The 25,258-nt window shown below is 52.6% G+C and overlaps 1 protein-coding gene across 10 annotated transcripts in view; it reads right to left on the bottom strand.

Moving 5' to 3' along the window:
* AGAP1 (ArfGAP with GTPase domain, ankyrin repeat and PH domain 1) overlaps positions 1 to 25,258 on the bottom strand; it is a 557,314-nt gene that overhangs the window by 202,645 nt on the left and 329,411 nt on the right. For all 10 annotated transcript variants that reach the window (XM_086720009.1, XM_086720010.1, XM_086720001.1 and 7 more), the window contains one exon: positions 11,789 to 11,893. In XM_086720009.1, coding sequence (XP_086576135.1) covers positions 11,789 to 11,893 — 105 coding nt within the window. The remainder of the gene's footprint in view (positions 1 to 11,788; positions 11,894 to 25,258) is intronic.

The following is a 25,258-nucleotide window of genomic DNA, read 5'->3' as shown; positions in this document are numbered from 1 at the left end:
GGCTACGTTTAAATCTGTGTATTTACAGAAACACACATATACTTTTTTTTTTTTTTTTTTTTTAAGAAAAGAAGACAGAAGGATTTTTCAATGTTGAAAAAAATAGGTTAGGTAGGATCTAGGATATTTGGTGGTTTAATTTTTATAGAGAAAGAGGACTTTTTTTTTTGTCTGGTCACGCCCTACACACTGTGTGATCAACACGAGGAACCTCTTCCATAGCGAGCATGCATTTTGGCCATTTTATTTGGAAATCTAAACACTTTGCAAACCCTCAGGGCTCTATAAAATAAATAAGAAATTACTTAGGCAGAAATAAGACTTTGATAAAGAATCTAACTTTTTTGTTTATATGCAAAAGGTAGGAGTGTATCAGTAGTAATTTTTTAAAAAAATAAATTTGTTGTTTAAAATAATTTTTTAAGGTTTATATACCTTTGAGAGACAGAGAGAGACAGTGTGAGCCGGGAGGGCCAGAGAGAGAGGGGAGACACAGAATCCAAAGCAGGCTCCAGGCTCCGAGCTGTCAGCACAGAACCTGGCACAGGGCTCAAACGCGTGAACTGTGAGATCATGACCTGAGCCGAAGTCGGACGCTTAACCATCTGAGCCATCCAGGCGCCCCTGCAGTCATTCTTTTTAACAAAAGTTGTCGATATTCCCTGAAAATACTCAGAATACCTTGGCAGTATCATTGCACGTGTTTGAAAGCACTGCCATCTGGGAAAAACGGTTCATCACCCCATCTGAAACTGATGGGTGAATGCCAGGGATTGTTCCCAGGTCATTGGAGGCACAGAGGGGACCGCGTCCGCAACGCTCAGAGGGCTCCTGACAAACCCATATGACTAGGGCCGGGCTGCTGCTTTCATACCCCAGGGACCCCTCCCCAGTTCACTCTGTTCAGGACCGCACCCAGCATATTCCACCGCAGGCCCTGGAAAAGGCTGGACGTCTACAAAATTCAGTCATCCTCTATAGTTTTTGCGTGTTGTGGTTCAGACAACGAAACCTCAAGAGGCATTCGCACACCCACGTGCACAGCAGCACTATTCACAACGGCCCGGAGGAGGGAGACACCCAAACATCCTTCCACAGATGAACGGATAAAACGAAATGTTCTCTATACACAGAAGAGAATATTATTCAGCCTTAGGAAGGAGGGAAGCCCTAGCCCCTGCTACTTCAAGGATTTTATGCTAATGAAAATGCGTCAGTCACAGAACGACAAATACCGCGCGATTCCACTCACGCGAGGTAATCAAAGAGTAGAACGAATTCACAGAGACCGACAGTGAACGGGGGTGTGGGGAGAGAAACGGGGATTTGGCGTGAAAAGCACACGGGCTCAGGTGCTGCAAGATGAAGAGGTTCTGGAGACTGGCTGCACAAGGAGGATACACTGAACGCTGAACTACACGCTGGAAAACGGTGGAGATGGTAAATTTCATGCGAGGTGTATTTTACAATTAAAAAACAAGACACGACAAAAACCTTAAGCTCTTCTCCCACCGTGGGGACCTTTTCTTCTATTTGCAGCAGGTGGAGGCTGGATACGGCTGTGCCTTATTTCTGTGGCTTGAAAGCATCAGGAGGCGGCTTCCTCTGCTTCTGATTCCAGGAACCGCAGGCCCGCAGGTGTGAGGACAGCCCACGCGTGTGGCCACTCGTGCCTTCTTCTTCGTTCGACAAGACGGCGCCGATGTGAAGGAGATACAGGCAACAGGACCCCAGAGGTCTCTGCTCCAAGAGGCTCCCAGTCTCGTGGGAGAATCAGGCAGCGAGATGAGCCAAGAGAACAGAGAAACGACGGAACACAGCAAGGGGAGGGCACGCACAGCAGGTGCGCCCCAACACGCCTGGTGGAGGGAACTCCGGAGAGGTGACATTCAAGTCTGGACCGATGAGCAGAGTTTGTCTGGCAAAGGGGAGGGACAGGAACGAGCATTTCTGGCGCAAGCGGCTGTATTTGTTAGGGTCGGGAGGCCAGAGAACACGGCAGGGGGGACCAGGCGAGGCCTGGGGAGGTCTCAATAAGGGGTGAGGCCTCCATCCTAAGCACAGTGGGGATCTTCTCCACCATGGAAACACTTAACAGAATCAAGTAGAGGGAAGGAAGTAACAGTATGATGAAAAGCACAAGGTGATGTGGACAAAATCACAGGGAGAACTGCCCTTCCCTGCATAGCAGACAGTGGCTGAATTCTGGAAACCCTGGTGGGCAGGACACCACGCTGGCCAAATGGAGCAGACATGCAGGTCTGAAAGTCTGGGAGACGTGGGGTTTCGGAAACCACCTGTCGGTGGGACTGCAGGCAGAGGTCCTCCCAGATGAGTTCCCAGGGAGCAGGGAAGGCAGAGATCCATGTGATGGTGGAGTAACCAGAGTCCTGGACCTCGAATGAGGGGCTTGGGGGTTCCCAAAGAGGGCCGCCAAGTCCTGGTGCTCCTCGGGGCTACATCTAGGCCATCGCGGTGTGGAAATCACAAGTGCGGGTTCCACCTGTGCATCAGAAGGAATCAGCACAGGAAACTGAAGGAACCCCTCAAGGAAGGAAGGAAATCAAGGAAGGAAGGGAGGAAATCAAGGAAGGAAGGAAGGAAATCAAGGAAGGAAGGAATTTTAAGATGAATGGAGGTAACGGTGTTCTGAAGGCCAGAGACCCATCATATCATGACTTCTTTCTCTACGTAAAACAAATTCAAACGAAGTTCTGTGTGTACAAGTATGGCCTGTGTTCTTAGGTGACTATGTGTGGTGGGTTTTTTAATGTTTACTTTTGAGAGAGCGAGAGAGAGAGGGAGAGGGAGAGAGAGGGAGGTGAGAGAGAGAATCCCAAGCAGGCTCTGCATTGTCAGCACAGAGCCCTACGCAGGGCTCAAACCCACAAACCGTGAGATCATGACCTGAGCCTAAGTTGGAAGCTCAACTGACTGAGCCACCCGGGCGCCCCCGCAGATGTATGCTCTTAATTTACTTTCCGTCAACTGTCTGTCCTAAGCTGCCTGAAAGCCTTTCTTGGAAAGAGGCAAAGCATTAAGTGCGATTTGAAGCAAACAAAACCTATACATGGAACTCCTCGAGGTGACGTTCCCACCTTGGGCTTGGAGGGCCAGGTCTGCCCGTGAAACCACTCACATAGGACAACCCGACAGCGGTTATTCCCGGGGGAGGCAGAGAACACTCCCAACTTCTACCTTAACCTCAACAAAGCCGCACCGTATCCCCCTAGGGGGTATCCCTTTACCCTCATCACAACAAACTTGGGGTTCTTCTGCTTCCCCAGGGCTGACTCCAGCCACTCTAGAAACTTCCACCCAGTTTACAAACCCATCCCCATTTGCTGGCGGTCAGACCAGAACAGAAAGGCTCACCTGCAGCCAGAGCTCCAGATCGCTGCTCCTCAGTAACTACCTATCCTCCTAATCCACTTTAAAATGGCTTGTTTGGGGGAGGGGGGATTCCAGCACTGGTTAAAGATTTCATGGCTTTTGTATATAATACCACGAGTGTGTGTCCCCCTCCCCCCACCTGCCCTAAGCTAATCTACACCCAGGGAGGTACGGCTGTGCAACCCGGTTCATCTTCTCCGCCCCAGTCTCGCTGTGATTTTCAAAGCAGAGCCAGGATCATCACCCGTGAGGCTCTCAGCCCAGGCCGTATAGGAGCAAAGACATCGCAGGGGTCACGTGACTTGACTCTATGCCACCCACACTAGCCCTGGGCTGACAGTGGGGAGCAGGGCACAGTCCTTGCCTTCAATTAGACTAGGCTAGACAGGGGCAGTTCAGATGCTGGAAGACACCAGAACAGCTGGTCTGCCAGGCAATCAGGGAGGACTTCTTGTGGAGGAAGGGCAGGAAGGTCCCCCCCGACCCCGCAGGATGGACAGCACACTGGAAACAGAAGAAGCCAGGCTGGAAGAGAACACACAGACCGGAAGACAGCTTGTGGCACTGTGGCTTTTTATAAAGGGGAAGCAAGACCAAATAGCTGTTCATCACAGAAGGAATCACGCTTCGTGGAGTAGCGTGTCACAGACGGGGCGCGTCGGACGCTGCTGTTCTCGGGAAAGGACGGGGGACACTGTCCTCAAGATCATCAGTCATTCTATCGCTCAAGACGTTGCGCATCTAGAAATCTGGGCTTTGAACTGATCTGCCTCACCGTCTAGACTCAGGCTAGTCTGACTTCTGCAATATCTTGGGGAAACCAATGAAGAGTTTCTCTTGACCGTGACTCAGTGTTCACGGCCTTGGGAAATCTGAGGTCTACCCGAGCAGGTGTGCAAAGCTAGCTGAAGGGGCTGATCACGGATTCGTAGCGATTCCTCAGTGCTCCAGGAAAATGTCCTTCTTCGATGTGAAGGTTGTGTGTATTTTATTTTATTTTTTTTTATTTATTTTTTTTTTAAATTTTTTTTTCAACGTTTATTTATTTTTGGGACAGAGAGAGACAGAGCATGAACGGGGGAGGAGCAGAGAGAGAGGGAGACACAGAATCGGAAACAGGCTCCAGGCTCTGAGCCATCAGCCCAGAGCACGACGCGGGGCTCGAACTCCCGGACCGCGAGATCGTGACCTGGCTGAAGTCGGACGCTTAACCGACTGCGCCACCCAGGCGCCCCTGTATGCGTCTTTTAAAAACCGTCGTGTACTCTAAGAACATGGATGGACGCTGGGTGCTATGAATACGTGGTAAATTCTTTTTTTTTTTTTTTTTTTCAACGTTTATTTATTTTTGGGACAGAGAGAGACAGAGCATGAACGGGGGAGGGGCAGAGAGAGAGGGAGACACAGAATCGGAAACAGGCTCCAGGCTCCGAGCCATCAGCCCAGAGCCTGATGCGGGGCTCGAACTCACGGACCGCGAGATCGTGACCTGGCTGAAGTCGGACGCTTAACCGACTGCGCCACCCAGGCGCCCCGGTTGTGTGTATTTTAAATGGTGATCACCAGCAGTGGGTACAAGCAAGAGCTGCTGTTCTCACAACGTAAATATCTTCCTTTTTCTCTGGTGTTATTTCTTTTGAGATAAATACCCACTTAGGAAATCACCCCGGATCTTTTCGTCTCTTTTGCATCAGCCGAGAGGTGGATTTTCCACCTGATCAGAACCTGAAGATGTGCAGAAATCAGCATTCTGATGATAACTCGAGAGTCCAAGCCTGACTCTCCCCAACACGGAAAAAACAAACAAACGTCAACAGCATTCAGAATCAGAGGTGTTGTGCAGCGGGAGGGCCTAAGCCGCTCAGGGGGCAGTGTTGCTGTGAGAAGGGCAAGTCCAGTTCTGTGCGTCAGGGAGAGCGGACAGAAACACGGCTGCTTCCAACTCGGGCCCCGTGCAGAGTGAGAAAGGAATCCCAGGAGAAGGTTCTCCAAAGTGGGAGCAATTTGAGCCCATGTCAGCCAGGAGGGCTCCTCCAGCCACCCCGTGCCTTCAGAGGAAGCCCGGGCAGCCTTCCCGGGCGGGGCCCCATGAAGTCCTTGGCCTGACCGCGTGGCCACGAGCTCACTCTTCGGAATCCCGGCGCGTGCACCTCTGTCAGCCGTGCCCTCGACGGCCGCTCTCTCGACACGGAAGATGAATAGGCAGCGATGCTGAGATGTGGAGCCCCGAGGTCTGAGTTCTATCTCATTATCCCCTCCGTTTTTCTATCAAGGTGCTCCCTAAGGCTCCTATTTAAGTCCACACAACAGGCCGCCCTTCGCCCAGCCTGACCGTGATCCGGCCAAGTGTCACACACCAGACACACGCACCCTATCTCCCCCGAGAAAGTTAGGCAGGGAGGGCTTTTTAAAGGTTTGGAGGTGTACCGATTTTCAGAGACCTGAAAACACCGACCACCGAGCAGCCTGAGAAGCCTGCCCCTGCACAGTTTAATCTTACGAGTTCGGGGCTGTCTGCAGAGTGCCCAGTGGAGGTGGAGGGGGAGCTAAGCTGGTCAGTTCCGGAGGGAGGGTGGCCACTAGTCCCAGGGGGCCTGGACCTCCGTCAGGTCTCAGCAGGGACAGTCCTGCGGCCTGGGCTAACCTGTGCGGCTGATCACCCCGCGGGAGCATCCACAAACCCAGAGCAGCGTCATTATTTTGGTTGAGCTTTCCGCCTGTTATCTACACCGAGCTGTAGGTTTCATTTAATGACAGGCAGCATCTTGAGAAGGATGAATCAAGTGAACTGGGTTTTCCTGGGCCCCGGGCTTCACACCTGCCCACGTGACTCCCTGATCTCACTCAGCAGCTCCGCCCTCGGGAGTCCAGCTGACTCCATCGGCCTCAGTTTGCTGAGGTTTGGCGGGGGGGGGGGGGGGACACTCTGGAATCGGAAGTGACCTTGGAAGACACTGTCACCCAACTTTCCACCCAGGGGATTCTTCTTCCAGATTTCCAGGGTGGACACCGGCCGGCCGGGTCCTCAATGTCCACGGTAACAGGCACGGCCCGGAAGGAATGCCGAAGAACACGGACGTGGGCTCAGAAGGTCCGGGGGCAGGTTCCAACCTGTGCAGAGGCGGGTGGCCCAGGCCCACCGTCGAGCAGCTGTGGCCAGGGTCAGGCGTGGAGCCGTCGCTCCGCACCTGCGGCCGTCCCCACGCTGGCCAGAGCGCCTCCTCGGCTAGCTGGCCCCCGTCACCGCACCTGTGACGGCTGAGGGCAGCCGGTGCGGGAACCACCCGTCCTGAGGAACAGCCGAGACTCACGGTCACTCCCGTCGCCTGTGCCGCACCTCCCACAGCTCCCCGTGACGCAGGCGGTGTAGGGACCCATGGGCGGGAGGCAGTCCAGCTGACGGCTCCTGAGCCTCTGGGGACGAGCCCGAACAGGAGAGGAGGTGTGGCAGCGGGTGAGGTGGGTCCACACTTCACAGAGTGCAGAGCGAGCAAGTCCGGGGCCTGGAGATACTGCTGCGGTCGACTTCCGGGACACTTTCTCAGTCTGGGTTGGGTCAGTCCTTTCCCTGTTTGTGCCTGATCTCCAGAGCGACCGTCGCCTCCTACGGTCTGGCCACGAACACGCAACTCCACCCTCTGCTTCTGGACAAGAGGGTCTCTTGTTCAAGGTTCCCAAGGGCAGGAAACAGGGCCGGGGCGAGAGGCTTCCTCTCAATGACTCCCACCTCCAGCACAGAGAAAGTCCGCGCCATAGGAATGACGGAGCGAGGCCATGCTGTGTGTCAGGGCACCGGGGCTGAGCCTGGGGCTCGGGACGGACAGACCCTTCTAGGGATGATGCCACAACCCTGGGAAGAATGAAGGCCTGGAAGAAGAGCTGACTGGGAAAAGGATGGGAGGGAAGGAAGAGGAATGTGAAGCCTTGAGACCGGTGGGAAATGACACCCTGGGGGCCCCACCCCACAGAGGTCCCTGTGCCTGTAGAACCTGCCCGAGCACCGAGATCGGCAGGCAGTCCTCAGAGACCGGCTTCCAGGAGCTTCCCCAGTAGCTGACCCGTTCCAGGCACACGGCGAGCCCGTCGGCCTCACGCCAACCCCACCGAGGGCTGCGGGGCCAGGGGCCCCCAACTCATGACGCGCAGCCTGTGTCCTAAGCCACGGTTTCAAAAAGCTCGTCTTTCCACCGGGATCCCGTAAGCTCGGCCCACAGCTGGGGACCACGCACTGACGGTGTGTTCTGTTGAGGGGCTGCCTTCGTTTTCCACCACACCAGCGTGCACAGGACCCCTCCTTGGGGCTCAAACTCGGGGTTCGTGTCTGAAGGACGATCTTCTACGTAAACACTTCCAAGGACAGCGGTGTCCTAAGCGAATGGCATCGGCGTCTTTAAGGATCATAACTCACTTCTTCTGGCAGATCTTTTTTTTTTTGAGAGAGGGAGAGAGAGAGAATGAGCAGGGGAGGGGCAGAGGGAAGAGGGAGACACAGAGTCCAGAGCAGGCTCCAGGCTCCGAGCTGTCAGCGCAGAGCCCGACGTGGGGCCCGAACTCACGAACCGCGAGATCACGACCTGAGCGGAGGTCACGAGTCAGGCGCTCAACCAACTGAGCCCCGCAGGGGCTCACAATCTGAACTTCTAATGAAATGATTAGGGCCCTCACCATGCTGACCTACTTCCCTTTGAACTCGATTCAGTCCCTTACTCTGCTCCAATCTTCTCTGGGTGCAAGACCCCCATCCGGCTCCCTGGGTTTACCACGATCACCAAGTTGAAGGTGGCTGCTGCTGGAGTCCGGGTCCAGCCTGAGGGGAGCGTGAGCAGCAGACACGCGCACTGTAAGCACACGTCTGTGCCAGTGACGAGAGCCACAGGGCGACACGTGGGTTGCGAAGGGGCCGCTGTGCGGCCCCACCCGGTACCTGTCTGAATTCCCCATGTTTCGTGCATCCTCAAGCCCGGTGCTCTCAAACCCCCACAGCTCACCCCATTATGGAAGCATCACCTCATTAGAATCCCATGTGCAGAAAAACATGCCAGGTTCCTTTTTGGTAAATAAATTACCTAACCATCGAAAGTCAGGGGTACACGCCAGCAGCTGGCCCGGTGACTCCACTGCTGAGAAACACTGAATCTTTTTTTTTTTAATTTTTTTTTTTTTCAACGTTTATTTATTTTTGGGACAGAGAGAGACAGAGCATGAACAGGGGAGGGGCAGAGAGAGAGGGAGACACAGAATCGGAAACAGGCTCCAGGCTCTGAGCTGTCAGCCCAGAACCTGACGCGGGGCTCGAACTCACGGACCGCGAGATCGTGACCTGGCTGAAGTCGGACGCTCAACCGACTGCGCCACCCAGGCGCCCCTTGAAACACTGAATCTTTTAGAAAACTCTATCTAAATACACGAGATGGTTTAGCCGGGTTCTTTTCCTTTGCTCCCTGGAGAGACGCGGGCTGTAGGCTATGCTATTTCAGCTCAGTGCGGACACCCTGCCGGGAACCAGTAATAGGGGTGATGGTCAACGGTAATGAAACCCAAAGCCACCAATCTGGGCAGATTTCTCCAATATTTCACCCACTGGCAGCAGATGCATCCCTCGTGGGTTCCAGCCATAGTACAGCCCGGGGGCAACTGAGAAAGCGGGTGTTACAGCGTGATCAGTTTAACTGGTATCACTGCCTTCTAGCACCTTTGGCGTTTCCTACACTAAAATAATGGGGACGTTCTATACGGCCTACAATTTTAAGACTTGATTTTGCGACACACCCTGCGTGCTCCCCAATGTCTTTTGAGAAAAAGTCTGGCCTCTGCCCGTGGGCGTTCCCTTGATGGGTCTTCCCGTCGTGAGCCAAAGAATGCCAGACTCACTCCACCGTGAGGGATCTGCAGCTCTCTAGCAACTTGGAAGAGAACACCTACCCGGAACTCACTTCCTCTCCAAATTTCCAAAGCTTGGTTGTGACAGTATCAGAGGAGGGTTACAACGAAGGCCGTGCCCTCTCTCCCTGCTCTAGTAATTCAAGTCCATCCCTTGGTGACCCTGCCCCCTTGGGGGGTGGTGGGGCGTGTGTATTTGCATCAATAATTTCAGTTCCCGGGAGACCGGCATTAATGGAATTGCACTTTAAAACGACTGGCTCTCGCTTGCCATGTAATTATAAAACAAAGCCCTGCTGAGCTCCTCTTCCGTACTCCGACAACATCCACGCATACACACGTATTGAAGAAGAAAAAGGAACTGGCAAACACGGAGGGGTCACCACAAGAAGCAGCCCATGTGGGAATATTTTCGAAGACGGAATGGTGATGACATTTACGGAGAGGCTGGGATGGGCAGGGACATACCGTTGTGACACGTTTCCCCCTTGGCAAGAAGGAGCAAACGTCCCTCTGACCAAGCCTGAGCTTGGCTGGCGAGCGTAAGGTGGCCTGAAATGCTCATCGGTCAGACCCCACTTTTTACTGGTCGGTGAGTCTGCGGCAAGAAGGATATTTGGATTACTCTTCTCTCTCTGACTAACATAAAGCAACTGGGGCAACAGTCAGACCTCCTGTGCTCCCTGGCAGGGTCTCCGGAAGAAGGGAGCCAGGTAGAGGGCAGCTCCCCAGCGGATGGGGCCGAGCTGGGGAGAGAGGGGCAGACCCAGCACTATCCTGGCGCTCCCATGCAGGCGGGCAGCGGGCTGCAGGCTGCAGGAGACGCGGGAATGGTCACAGGCAGGCCTCCTGGGACTGGCACGAAGTCCCTCTGATTGGGAGGCCACCCAGAGAAGCAACCTGAATCTATTCCCAAATAAGCCAAAATAAGGCAAGCGCAAGGGAATCCCCTCAGTACAATGAAGAATTTATAGCTCCGGAGTCTTTGGAATGGTTAAAGCATGGGAGGCGTCCCCATCAACATCAGAAATAAGTCAGAGATGCCTAACGAAACACCCGTTTTTCAACACGCTCCTGAAAGGTAAAGGCAGAGCTGTAGGACACAAAGGAGAAGAAAGGAATTCACCCCAGGAAGCAAATTAAACTATAAGGATGCCCCTCGTTACTTATCCTAGTGGAATATCATAGATACATTACTGTGAAGGTAAACGTTCACCCGCGTGCAGGGTAAAAGCCCTCTGGTTTCCTGCCAGAGGAGAAAAACTAGTAACTTTCCAGGAGTCTGGCAACATATGCCCAAAAGCCATGAGAGGGCGAGACTCTTCAACTAAGGAAGCCGATTGCTGGGCATCAGGGGGAACACAGGTAAAGGCAAAGAGATGTCAACAGAGGACACGGATTAGAGTTACTCAAAACATTAAAAGTAATTCAAAGGAAACATGCCCGTTTTGGAGACACTGTTAGACTGATGAGGGCACATCCCCACGACGGATGTCACGGAACCGTCAACAATGGTGGCACACGAGTGTATTTGCTGACATGGGGACGTGCACGTGATCTGTCATCATCTAGGAAGGTGGACCCCAGACAGCGAACACAGGGTGACTGCGTGGTTGTGGGAGGAAAAAGCACATACGCATAGAAATGGCTGGGAGTGTATACCCCAAATGCTAGGAGTCATGTTCCCCAGGTGGCCCTCTGGGAATGATTCTAAATCTTCTTCAATGCCCTTATGTCTAACTTCTGGTTCATAACTGTAATTTTTCAATGCAAAGCTTAACACAGTGATATAACCAAATGAGCTATATAGTGTAATCTCCACATTGACCTACCTCAAGACAGATAATCATGCAAGATTCATGGCATGTGTTGTTATAGAAATATCATTAGCGCCCCATCTTCAGATTTTATCAAAGCTTTCTAAAGCCTTGCACTTTCCCGCCAAAGTGACATTGATTCTGCTTTTTAATCCATCTTCTAGAAATCGCCAACATAATGCACTTTACATGAACACATGTAGAAAGGGGGCTCTTACCTTACAATATGTGCTCTTGTCTGACAATAAAAACTGAGTCACGAACTGCGCTTAACTTACTGTTTTTCTCTGCTGCTCAGAGCCGATTCCTGGGTTCCAGTGCAATCATTTCCTTTATTCTAGATTTGCAGATATAAGCTCTCTTGTCTCTTTTGCTACCTGCTCTTGTCTTTTTACTTCCATTTAAAATTTCACTTCACCTGTCCCTTTTATTGTAACTCCTCGCTGAATCAGAGAGCCAGAGATCGGCTTGTTAGGAAGGGGAAGAGAGAGACATGTGGTCCGATGGAGAGAGCGAGGGGCATTTTCTTTATCTCGTGATGGAGTAGGAGACCCAATGCTACTTTAACTTCAAATGGGGGCCAGAGGCCTGACGCTATGGGGACCCCCAGCCCCCAACACACACACACACACACACACACACACGCCCAGCGTGTGAGCTGAGTTCTGGGCCTGACTGAGCCAAGGGGCCATACTCACATGTAAACTTGGGTGATAGGTCAGCACGCCGTTGTCACACAGGGTGACGTATTTCTTCTTCCACTCCTTGTTCAAAGATTTGCCGCTTCGCTTCAGCAGCATGCCCTGAAGCAAAAGGAGCCAAATATAAATTCACAAAGTCTCGTGTGAGTTTTCTTAAAAAGCAGACAGATAACGTTAACAATCTGAAACATTCATTTCTCTTGTCATCTCAAAATGGAAACTTTACACTTATTTTTCACTTGGCAATTTGGCTTTTCTCCTCTCCTTTACGCACAACACATATGTTCAACCAGTTTGTGTGTGTGTGTGTAGAACTTCACTTTGGGAATCTCATGAGTGCTGCAGAGGGGACCGTTTGTTCAACAAATACGATACCAACCGCCATGAAGCCACCGTGATGTATGTGCCCCACACCCTTCCCATAACTAAGTGCATTTGGAACTAAAGGTATGTTTTATTTATTTATTCATTTATTTAAAAAATTTTTAAACGGTTTTATTTATTTTTGAGACAGAGACAGAGCATGAACGGGGGAGGGTCAGAGAGAGAGAGAGACGCAGAATCTGAAGCAGGCTCCAGGCTCCAAGCTGTCAGCACAGAGACCGACGTGGGGTTCAAACTCATGGACCGTGAGATCATGACCTGAGCCAAAGTCGGGCGCTTAACCGACTGAGCCACTCAGGCGCCCCAAGGTATGTTTTAAAAAAGGAAACCTAAGTTCCTTTTTCTAAAAATAACACATTAACTGAATTCTGAAACTTATGATATTTACAAATAAGCACATCTAAAAAGTTTTTTTAATGTTTATTTATCAGAGAGAGAGAGAGAGAGAGAGAGAGAGAGAGAGAGAGATCATAAGTGGAGGAGGGGCAGAGAGAGAGGGAGACACAGAATCCAAAGCAGGCTCCAGGCTCTGAGCTGTCAGCACAGAGCCCAACATGGGGCTTGAACCCACGAACGCAAGATCATGACCTGAGCCCAAGCCGGACACTTAACCCACTGAGCCACCCGGGCTCCCCCAAATAAGAACATTTTGTTTTATAGTTTTTCATTTCGGATTTCTAACTTACTAAAAACAAAATTCCACTTGTAAATTTAGTGGCAGGATTTAACAGAACAATCGTGTATAATCAATCTGCCTTTAATGAAATCATGTTAGGGCTTCCTGAAAACCATTAGGAATTTGATGCCCTTGCGCTCTGAAGCATGTTTAACGAAGGCTCCCTGGACGACTGAAGGAGCTCCCTCCTGCTTGAATGCTCAGTTCCCCGCGAACCTCCCACGTCTTCTCTTGGCCTCTCTGGGTTGAAAACCGGTGGCCAGCGCTGAGCTCGGCCTTGACTTTGCGCTTTCCCTCCCTGGTGGGGCTTCACGCCCTCCCGGGTCGGACCATCTCGACTCGAGCTTCCGCATTGGGACCGTTCGGCTCCTGACCTCGTGGAAAAAGGAAGACTGGAGAGTCTCCCGGCTTGGTCTTCCTCCCCAAGTCCACTTTGGAACTCACGGGATAGAAACCACGACTGAGAAGGCCCAAGCATGGTGCGAGTTAATTCACCCAGACCAAGGCCCAAGGCCGGTTCTCGGTATGAAATGGAGTCTCCTAGAAGCAGACGCCCCTGAGTCTCCTGGGGAACTGGGACCTGCTTCCTCCGACCTCCTAACTGACGCCGCTATCCCCCCAGAGCCACAGCGCAAGAAAAAATCCAAGAAACTATCATGTAAGCACTTTTAGGCGATAATTAGGATCGAGCTCCAAATAATTCCTGATACTGTGACAATACTGCTTTGTCTCTGAAATTTCACCACCGTGATGGATGCTGAGCCAGCTGGGGGGTCCGGACACTGGTTAAACGTCGTTTCTGGAGGAAAGTACTCCTAAGGTTGAAGAAACGCACAAGAGAACCTTGCTGGAAGGTCATTTCTTTGTGGGTTCTTCTTATTTGAAGAAAACACAAGGCAAAGCTCAACGTACCTTGATTTCTTAGGCCCTACGAAAAACCAACCTAATCCAAATATGGCATGGGGATCAGCAAACAGAAGCCGGATGCTGGTGACAAACCAGGGCGATTCAGGTCCCACTGCACAGTGAGCACCAGGCAGAGGGCAAGTCACTACTGGTGATTCGAAGGTCAACAAGCCATCACTTAAAATCATTAAATTTCCCTCTCCGGCGGATTTCTCAGATTTTTAAACTTAGCTCAACAGAACTTCACAGAGGCTCTCCTGTGGGCTCACATTTTCCCAACGCCCGTTTGAGATGTAATTCTAATACCAGGCGCAGGGGTCACCTCGGTGTCACTGGTAGCTGAGAGGGGTTCTGGGCTTCAGCGAGCTCTGGCCCGCCCCACGCAGACAAAGACAGAGAGGCACCCCGTCCCCGGGGCTCCATGCACACGGACCCCACCGCTCCTGGCCAGCTTGTGGTACTTTCGTGAGCAGATCCTACATGCACGATTATCCTCTCCCCAGTGAGGGCTGTCGGGACTTCCTCCTAAGGGGGTAAAGGGAAATAGTCCAACCAGGAGGTGACGAGAGGAGATGACATTGTCAGGGAACTACCCCAGGTAGACTGATCTTGGGGCTGGGAAAGCTAGAAAACGCACGTCTCGACAATCTTTAATAAATTCTACGGCCCACCTTGCAGGGTAATCCTCTCTGCCTACGGTTCAAATGCTGCAGGAGTCAGCAGGGCTGAAGAACACCCCGGCGTCCGAGGAGCCGTGCCTCTGTCCTCCGGCCTGGGCCCCGGCTGGGTTCACTGCCCGGCCCCCCCGGGATTTCTGTGGCGACAAAGCCACCCGGCCGCCCCGCTGCCCCCAAGTTAGGGCCCGCCAGCCCTGGACTGTGTGAGCCTCCACGTTTAGCCAGAACACTGGAGGGGCTGGTCGCCGCACCCCACCTGTCTGCGACTGTCAGCAAGGGCCCATCCTAAGAGGCGCCAAGAGACACGCGCTCTACGATGAGCAGCCAAGGAGGCTGCAAGGCGAGGCTTTGTAATCAGAGGCTCGATCGGACGACGAATGACAAGGCACTGCAAACAGCTTCAGTGGATCAAAAGCACGTTTTCTCTCAGTTTCTCCCCTTTTTTTTTTCTTTTTCCTGACAATTAATTCCAAACACTTAATTTTTAAGAGCATTTGTACCAAGGGAAAAAATCAGGGCATTTCGGAGTCTAAACAGACACCAGAAGTTAAACCACTCAATCCTGAGTCCGCTAGACTACTATTTTGCACGATCCAGGTCCGGAGTCACCCAGTCCTGCCTGGGCAGCACTGTGCCAGGGGGCCCATGGGTCTGGACAGCTGGGGCTGGCAGAGGAGTCGTCTGTTTCCAGGGGGGAAGTGGGAAGCGGGGGGGGGGGGGGGGATGAGGCCGAGCCTGGTTCTGGGCCCTGCAGCTACACGAGACGGGGGTCCCCCTTCAGTTGCAGTCCTGCCCTCACTTGCCACCACAAAGTCCCAGCGAGAGACCCCACCCACCACGTACCTACACACCAGGAAGGCCTTCTTAGTCCCGGACTCTTCGAGAAGCAAAAGGTCCCGGTGGCTCTACCAGCGTGGGGCCCTCCTCTGAACACGGCACCCACCAACGTGCCCAAGAAAAGACCGCAAACCCAACGTGCACCTTCGGGACGGAGTTCTACGCACAGGAAACAAGCAGTACTCCCAGCAGCCCCCTCGCAGCATCAGGCTGAGCCCCTCAGCCTTCACCTCTTGGCTTCGGCCGTCCCGAACTTACACACTGTCCACCGAAGTACCAAGAAGACGGGAAAATCTAAAAAGAGTGCATTTTCAGCTGTTAAAGGACACGAAACCATGGTCTCACCAGCCAGAAGACGACACAGGCCAGAAGGCTCTCTGCCAGAGCCACACGGGGGACAGCCCTCGTCAGCCAGTGCAAACGGCCCTTATGATTCTAAGCCTCTTTGACGCTGTGTGACCCAGGGCAAAACCACACAGGCGAAGGTCAAGATGCACACCTGGTCTTTAGATGCTACTTTGCACCCACAAAAACCGCCTCTTACCCAAGACCGCTTCTCGCTGGCCAGCTATCACGCTGTAGACATCAGTTACAGTTACTGTTTCATTTGACCTTTATGTGGCTTATGCATCTGTTTTTAAAATTTTCAGTTTCCGGACACCTGGTGGCTCAGTCGGGTGAGCGTCCGACTTCGGCTCGGGTCACGATCTCGCCGTCCGTGAGTTCAGGCCCCGCGATGGGCTCTGTGCGGACAGCTCGGAGCCTGGAGCCCGCTTCGGATTCTGTGTCTCCCTCCCTCTGCCCGTGCCCCGCTCATGCTCTGTCTCTTTCTCTCAAGAATAAACATTCAATTAAAAAAATTTTTTTTTAATTTTCACTTTCAAAACAGTCCTGGGCTGCGAGCCAGGTGCTGCTCTAAAGGCCTTACAAGTATTAACCCACCGAAAGCTCACCACCTGATGCAAGTAGTTGCTATGATTATCCCCATTTTACAGATGAGGCCAATGAGGCACAGAGACTTTCTGTAACCTCCCTATACAGCTGGCATGGCGGCTGGTCTCCAAAGATGGCTCCCAACACACTGCTTCTAGGTACACGTGCCCCCGTGAGAACCACCCCACCCCGACTCGGGGATGCCTGAGCCTCACTTTAACCAAGAGAATTGGTAGAGACGCTATCTACAGTGGTTTTGCACGTTCAGAAATCTTGGCAGCTTGCAGCTTCTGTTGTGGGGAGGTTGGAGACGGGAGCCACGCTGTGCCCTGTTGTGGTCCTGAGCCACGAAATTATGAGAAGTAATGATGGTTTTCTCAAATTGTTAAGTTTTGGGGCAGATTCTTAGGCAACGACAGATAAGAAGCACAGACTTAGTACCTTCCACTGCTTTGATAAAATCCACAAACATGTGGCACTGGCTCAGAACCAGGCAGTTGGCTGAGGCTGGCAGGAACACAACAGCTATTCACAGAGGCTACAAGGACAGGAAGGGAAATGCTACCGGAGTTTGCATAAAGGGTGCCCAAGCTGGGCACTGGACGACCCAACAGCAGACCTGCTCCCTGCAGGAACGTGGAGCACAGCCGGGGTGCCTGGGGAGCACGGAGCCAGGAGAGGACATTTCCGAGCAGAACGTGCCCACTGTGTTACTGGTTCTGATGAACCTGGGGGTAGTGGGGAATCAAGGCTGCTTAAGGCAGGTTTTCGGTAGAATTAGAGAAAATACTCCCGATTTAAACACCAACAGGAGAAAAATCGTTTCTTACTCCTGGCTTCTTCTGCCAGCAGAAAACTCAGGGTAAGAAGTCGCCTCAGAACAAAGATCTAACCCAGGGGATGCCAGGGATGTGATCTCCGAATGAAGACCCAGCAAGGTTGCGGCCGTCAGACCCCCCATGTCAAGAACTCTTAAGACTTAAGGCAGGGCCTCTCAGACCCTTCCAATTAGAGAGCACGTGTGGACCACAGACAAGGATCTGTGGGTTGGCTTTTGTCTAATGGAATAAATTACAATTTGATACAAAGGACACCCACAAGGATTTTAAAGGAATTGGACCAGGTTAGACTACAAGGCATAGAGACAAAGTCTGAAATGAAAAGAGTCCCCTGACCCGCAAACTAAGACCAGCAGGAAGCAGGCTGAAAAGCCACACAGCTGCAAAAAAACAGGCCATTTCTTACGGAAAAGGAAGGTCGGCTGAGGCAGCAGAGCCCCGGACCCAGTAGGAGGCCCCAGGGGGAGAACACACACCCTGTAGCCAGAGCAGGGTGATCAGCAATATGTGCCGGCTGCGTTCAGAGCCACTACGGATCAGTAACTGCTATGGGCGTCCCGCCTCTCTCCTCCTTTTTGGATGAAAGGGCACCTGCTTCAGCTCTGTCTCGTGTCAGCACTGGGTAGATGTCAACGTGTGCACGTGTGTGGAGGGCATCTTGTCTCTGGAGTCCCCAGGTCTTCAGATGGCAAGGATCGTATCCAAAGAGCCTCCTCCAAACGTGCCCCTGATGAAAATGACAACCCCAAACTTCGAGCCTGAGCCAGAGGCCATGGTGGGATGAGAGGTTTGCGAATCCAGGGGCAGCGTGAAGGTGCCTTGCACGTGGGAGGGCGGACTGAACTCGCTGGTCTCCAAAGATGACCCTCAAAAAACTGCTGCTGTGTGGTCCCCGGGCCTTCTGACTCAATTCAACCAGCAGAATGTGGGTGCAAATTATTCTGGGCCCGTTCCGGCCAAAGCCTTCAGAAAATCTGGCAGCTCCTGTTTTTACTTGCTAGGGAGCCCCGGGTTGGCCTGGTAAGAATTCAGACTATCCTGCCGGGGAGGCTGGCAAGAGGGAGACCTTGGGGCTACGGGGAGGAAAAGCCGAGGTCCCAGCTGCAAGACTGCCCCTGAGCTGCTGGCTCCGTGCCCAGGCCTCTGAGCCACGTTTGGTGAGGCACCAAAGACGTCAGCGAAGAAACGATCTTGGCCGAAAGCACCCGTGGGGCAGGGACGTGCCCTTTATGCCTGGCACAAATTCCTGACCCACGGAAGCCTGAGAAATAATAAAATGGTTATGGTTTTAAACAAACCGCTATGATTTGGGTTAACTGCCCGAGCAGGGGACCAGCGTGGTAGGAAGAGCCAGGAGCAGCGGTCTATACCTGTGACCCCAATGCCAGGCTGCCTGTCTGTGAATCACTCTGCCCTCCCAGACCGATTTTAAAGCTTGGACCTCTTTTACTTGTTTGCATAGTAAGCAAGGGAAGGGCTTTGTGACCGCTCAGACGTTCCTGTCATCTTATGTGGAAATGTCACGTGTTGATCTAATTGCCACCACCTAATTAATTTGCTGGCGCATCAGAAAGACTGTGGTTTTGACGATCTACGGCCAGAACACCAGGATTCCGGGCAGGCACTTCCTGCTTTTTTTTTTTTTTGGCTCAAGGAACTTTTCCTGTGGTGGGGCAAAGGGTAGAATTGTCTTTTGGCCGCAATCTCTTTATTAGTCACGTGTATTGTCTGCCGCGTCCCAAGAGGTCACTGAAAGCCAAAAGCAACGTTAAGCGTACAAGCTTTAAATAACTTACAAAGTTAACGTAATGAACGCAAGTGCTGTCTGGAATCCATCCCTCGTGTTTGCCGCAGGCCCGAGCTGGGATAAGACACCACTCGTAAATTTATATTAAAACTCTGCTCGATCGCAATTATTTACCAACAAAGATTTACTGACTGCATTAGAGACTGGGGGTCTTAGCCAGGCAAATCGGTCTTTGTTTCGAGTCCGAGGGACCGGGTGGCGCTGGGGTCTGTTGGCACAGAGTTCATCATGACACGGGGGGACATTTAATGGCCGGGGTCCCACGTGGCAAGGGGGCATTAGCCGGCTGCGGGCTGCTCCGTGGGAAGATCAGACCACGTTTTCTCCCGAGGTGGCATTTCTCTACCTGTGTGAACAGCGGCTGGAGGCCACGCACGCATCTGTGACTGAACATGGAGGGGAGTGTGTGCCTGACCTCGCAGTGACATGCATGGAATTATCCTGCTGCACTGAGGGGGGTCCCGACAGCTTCCTAAATTACCAACTTTAAAAACGCAAGTTTTTCCACCCGCGTTCAGAAAGGTTCAATGTTTCTATACTTTCAAAAAAAAAAAAAAAAAACAGTGACGTTCGAGTACTTCTTTGGTTTTGTAACGAACACCTGTTACGGTTCCTCCGTGTTTTATGATTCACCTTCTTAACAGGGCTGAACAAATTCACATGATAGCAGGTAAAGCTTTCAACGTACTTCTGAAACGTTGCAGAGAAACGCTGGTGTAACGGAGACCCACTGAGTGTGAACGCCAATTGCTCAGTCTTCACATTTGTGTTTTTTACTTTGATTCTAGTTGAGATTCTTTTTTCCCTGTAACATGCATTAAACTTGTGGCTTATTTAAGATAACTGACTTAACAACAACAAAACACCTAGAAGGGCTCCTGGCTGGCTCAGCCGGTGGAGCACGCGACTCTTGACCTCAGGGTTGTGAGTTCGAGCCCCACGCTGGGCACAGAGCTCACTAAACATCGAACCACCTAGAAAACTGTATCTGGGTGGGTGGAAGGTGGACGGAATTTCATCTTTAGACCGAGGAAAGCACAGGGGTGATACCAGGAGCAGGGACATTCTTCCTCCACGTCAAAGGCTCCCTGCTGTTCCTCCTAATACCTAGCTACTCTTCCAGAATGAAACCTTACCTGTCCTGCCCCCGCTCTCCCCTTTGCTAAGCTGTCCCTCGCAAACAGCAAATGCACACTGTCTGAGAGCGTGCCTGGACCCAGACGAGTGGAAAGTCACACACGTAGCACCTGATGTGATGGTAAAGTCTCCCCAGGCCTCACCCCCGCGGCCCCCCATCACCGACACACAGGCCTAGCGCTGATGGCCGCAAAGTCTGCGTCGTGATGGGGGACCCTGAGCCCTCTGTGCACTGCTGTTCGACAGGATCTCCCAGTCCAGGGCACTCGAACATGGGCTGTTGGTGCTGGGAATCCCACAGGACCTGGGGCTTGCAAAGTCTGGCCTATGGGCCACATCTAACCTTCTGCCTCTTTTTGCAAATGAGCTCTAATGGGAACAAGGCTACCTCCACTCGCAGGTGTGGCTGCCTTCACCTGGCCAAGCTCAGGGCTTGCAGAAAAGCCCCAAGTACTTGCTCTCTGGTCCTTGACAGAAAAAGGGTGTGCAGCCCAGCCCCAGGACACGAAACTGCGAAAGCAGCCAACGGGGGTCACCTTGGAATTACAACTGCAAATTCTCTTCTCCCTGAAACGCCCTCCTTGCTTCGTCCCCTTCCTCCCTTACCGTCCAGGTGAACACGCCCCACCCTTCAGCCCCGAGGCGCGGGTCCTGGGTCCCGGGCTTCATAACCTCTACTGAAACCAGCATCACCCAGACCCTTAGATGCTGGCTGTTATGAGCTGAACTTCATGTGTGGAAGTCCTACCATGCCCACCACGCTTCATGATATGACCGCGTGTGGAGACAGCGTCTTTAAAGAGGTAACTAAGGTTAAACGGGGCCGTGAGGACGGGCCCTAATCCAGTATGGTTAGTGTCCTCAGGAGAAGAAGGGGGGAGTCCCTACAGCTCCCACGGGAGCCTTGCTTTTCAGTCCCAACAGGATGTCCTTCCCCGAGGGTCTATGAGGTGCCTCTAACCTCTGGTCCGCAAACAGATGGGACACATGGGTCAGGTCCCTCCAGTGCCTGGGAGTTCTACGGGGGGCTGGGCCGTCCGTGCAGGCGTGGGCTCCCAGATTCCCTTCTCAGTACCCGTGTATGGTCAGTCCCCATAATACTTAGCCGAATTTACAAGCCAGCCCTAGTTTTACGACGCCTCCAAAAATCTAAAGTGTCCCCAAACATGCAAGCAGTTAAAAACCAAACATTAAAACGTGGGGAAAGAGTAACATCTTTGCCATTCAATTAAAACGCTGTCAAGTTCCACCCGGACGAGTGAGAAGAGGGTTTAAGAGGAAAAAAGCGAGCGTGGCAAAAATGACAAGACGCCAGACACGCCACGGGTCAGAACGGCTTGTCGTTCAAGGTGTAGAAAACGCTGATCTTGGGTGACAGCAGGAAATCAGTAACATAATCATTCACCGCATGCAGGAAAATACTCCCAATTAACCGGTCTCCCCAGATTCTCCTCAAATGGAAAACTTGCAGCAAATCCACAGACACGATGCCTGGATGAGAGCCTGGGCAGGAGGAGACGGACCAATCTGGCCAGCACAGGGGAGCTCGGCCACAATTAGACCATCTTAACTTTCTTCCCAGTTTCAAGTGTTTCCATAGAAACAACAGGAAGGATCCCCCCTCCCGCCCCCCCCCAACTGAATTTTTGTTTGTTTGCTTTTTTCGTAATATTTGTGCCCCTTTCTCTCCTCCAGAGGATCTATTATCCCACAAATGGAGGCTTTTCTCCCAGCTTGTTCTTGCCGGGAAGGCGTGGGGGAGGGGGCGGAGGAGCCGGTTCTGGATCTCTAACCAGCTCCCTGGTGACCCCCTCCCCTCGCTGGTTAGTAATATTCCTGTTATCCTACTAGGCTGCAGGGTACAAAGGGTTAACCCTGTAATTGAGCTGTCAGCATCTCCGACAACCCTAGAAAGCCCCGATTATGCACGGCAGGGTTAGTGCCACACTTGTTATTGTGGATGCCCTATTTGTGAAACCCAAGCCTGCGCCACACACAGGTCAGCTCGCCCGCGCGACCTTGCTGTCATTAGCCGCGTCTATTCCTACCTCACTGCTGAGAAAATCACACGGCGCGGGCTTCAAAGCGCCGGCCCGGACTGGATTCGACCAGGAGCTAATCACCCACAAATCCAGCTCAAATGGCAATAATTGGCTAAACCGATCCCCTCTCCAGAGCTCAGCAGTAATTTGGGATAATAAAGAAAGGAATTATTCAGCTAACTGCCCCGAAATGGATGCTTTGTGACCGACACACTTCACATTTTAATAATGATGGACACGGAATCCGATTTAATACCGTGTCCACGGAGTAACAAAACGGCAAAGCGGGGGAAAAAAGTTTGTTGGGTTTCTCCCCTTTTGGGCTCCGCGTCGGCCGTGAGGCCGCGGAGATTTCCGCCTCACGTTGGCTCTGGCTGGAATTCTTAAGTCCCAAGGAGAGAACCAAATGGATTCTCAACGTGGGCGGGGAAAAAACCCGCCGAAGCCGCCCGTGTTGGGTCCCCCGCGACCACCACCATCACAAAACACCTCCCTCGGCCACAGAAAAGGAGAGGCCTCTAAGAAAGGAACGTGTTTGCACCGGGACTGACAGATCCCTTCTTGATTTTTCCAGTTAATATTATCTCTTGATCACCTCGTTTTTCTTGCCTTTCAAACCGGCCCCTTCCTGTCACCAGGTTTTCAGCAGCAGGGATGACGGTATCTGCACTTAATGGCTGCGGGGGGACATCCCTGACACCGGCCGGAGTGTGGGGGGCTCCCTGGGGCTCCACGGGGCACAGCCACTCGACCCCCTGGGCGGCGGCCTCTCCTCCCGCCCCGATGGGCCCCGGGGGCCAGCACGCCACTGCCTGCGAGTGGCTCTGTGCAGCCGGGGGGTTCTGTTTTAGCTAAAAAAAGAAAAGAAAAGAAAAGAAAAGAAAAGAAAAGAAAAGAAAAGAAAAGAAAAGAAAAGAAAAGAAGAAAGGAAAAGAGAAGAAGCTGAACTCCATCACCTGCCCAGGAAGCCGGGGCACCCGCCCCCTCAAGGCAGTCCCAGCGAGGCTAGGGATGGAGGGGGGCCGATGCGTTCCGGCCACGGTGGGCATTTCACAAAACCCGGTGTGCACACCTGCATGGGGACACAGGGGCACCGCAGAGAGGGACTCCCGTAAAGCCTGCAGCTGCTTCTTTGTTCGAGCCAACGATCCCTGAGCCATCGTCTCCACACACGCTGCACAGGCTCTGGCAACTGTCCGTTAACGTCCATCCGAGGGCCAGGCTTGTGCGCTGAAGTCGGGCGGAACGAGAGTCGAAAGCCGACATATCAGGCGAGCTGTGGAGAAGACTTCACGTCCGCAGAAGCTATTTGGAAGTTCTCTGCACGGGAGATCCGTCCACCAATGACTGTGGATACTATGTTCTTCCTGGGAACGCACCTGTTCCTGCTCCAAGTTTCTCTCCTGTGTTTCTGCCACTTACTCAGCCACCTGACTCTCGACGGCTGCCACGCTCGGAGCTTAATTCTCTCGACCGGTTACACTGTTGCCCTGCAAAGCCTCACCATGGCTGCCCACAGCACGACCTGGTGTCCCACAGCCAGTGAGATCTCAGCCTGTGCAGACGGGAGCCCAGAACGCCCTCCTCCTCGGCTGGTGCCTCCCTGTCCGCGTCAGCGACCCCTCACTCTGGACCAGCTCCATTCTGAGGGCCACCGCGAGCCCCACGTGACAACCAGATTCCACCCGTGGTCAGTTCTGACCGACATACCCACTCCCGAAAGCTTAGTAAGAGAAAAAGATAACTTTTTATGTTGATTACACGTTGAATCAATTTTGGATATGTTTGCTTATAATAACACATTAAAACTTCACTTTTTTTTTTTAACTCTTAAAGTTTATTTCTTTATCTTGAGAGGGAGAGAGAGCATGCACGAGTAGAGGAGGGGCAGAGAGAGAGAGGGAGAGAGAGAATCCCAAGCAGGCTCCGCACCATCAGCGTGGAGACGGACGTGGGGCTCCAACTCACAAACTGTGAGATCATGACCTGAGCCGAGATCAAGAGTAGGGCGCTTAATGGGCTGAGTCACCCAGGTGCCCTTTGTTTTTGCTCTTTCTAACGTGGCTGCCGAAAGAAAACTAAAATTGAAATGGGGCACGTGGTTCACATTCTGTTTCTGTCGGGCAATGCTGTGCAGACGGTGCCAGCCATTCGTTTCTGCCTCGCTCGCGGAGCGACCGCAGGGGCCACTCTCGTCTTGCCCATTTGTTCCCTGTCACCCGGCAAATAGCAAGTGATCAAGATATGCCCGCTGAATGAACGCACAAGTAGCTGAAGGGGTAGAACCATTAGCACGAGCGAGGAAAGGTTCCGTGGAGATTAGATAACTGTGCAAGGCAACATGACCAGGGAGCGGCAAAGCCCGACTCCGAATCCACGTTGTCTGTGGGGCTCCACCTGCACACCTGTTGTCGCCATGCGCGTATGCCCTGCACTGCGTGGGGAAACGGGTCGGAAGTGACACTCTCATCAACGATCTCATCAGAGACCAAAGCAATACAAACAGTCTTACTGCCCACACCCTAAGTGTAAACCACGACTTTGCACGTGGGGAGGCTTGCCGAGAAACACTACCCAGGGTGTGGCCCTCAGGATTCTTCCCTTATGGAAATTAAGATGTGGCCGTAGGGAGTGGAAGGCAGTTCAAGCCTAGGACGGAATTTCTACTGCAGAAACCAGAGGAGGGAAGGATTCGTTTTTCCTCCTGGTCAAGGACAAGAGCGAGGTTTGTGCCAACAGCCGTGTTTCGATTTCAGGCCAGTCCTTACCCAGGGATGGCGTCCCCTTGGCATACGGGCTCCCACTTCCCTCGCCTGGACTGACGGCACAAGGCACTTGTCATGAAGAGCGTCAGAAGCTGTCAACGCAGTGCTCCCGGTGGCCTCTACTGTCTGCCCCCGCTGGCACGGACGAGTCCCACGGCGGTCCCTGAGAACGCCAAGCCCCAACCTGCAGAAACTCCCGTGGGCGTATGAGTAGCACAAACATTTCCTTCTGCGGCCAGTCCGATCACAACAACGAGATGATGACCCCCACTGCTGCGGCTACTTAGTTTCTGGGAAAGTCAATGCTATCACCAACGGATTGGAAATTCTTTAACTTTTTTTTTTTTTTTTATTTTTTTATTTTTGGGACAGAGAGAGACAGAGCATGAACGGGGAAGGGGCAGAGAGAGGGAGACACAGAATCGGAAACAGGCTCCAGGCTCTGAGCCATCAGCCCAGAGCCC

The sequence above is a fragment of the Puma concolor genome, chromosome C1 (genome assembly GCF_028749965.1).
Source record: "Puma concolor isolate L17-30 chromosome C1, mPumCon1.1.hap2, whole genome shotgun sequence".
Lineage (NCBI taxonomy): Eukaryota > Metazoa > Chordata > Mammalia > Carnivora > Felidae > Puma > Puma concolor.
Note: the sequence above shows the minus strand (reverse complement) of the source record. Positions and strands in the feature narration are given on the sequence as shown.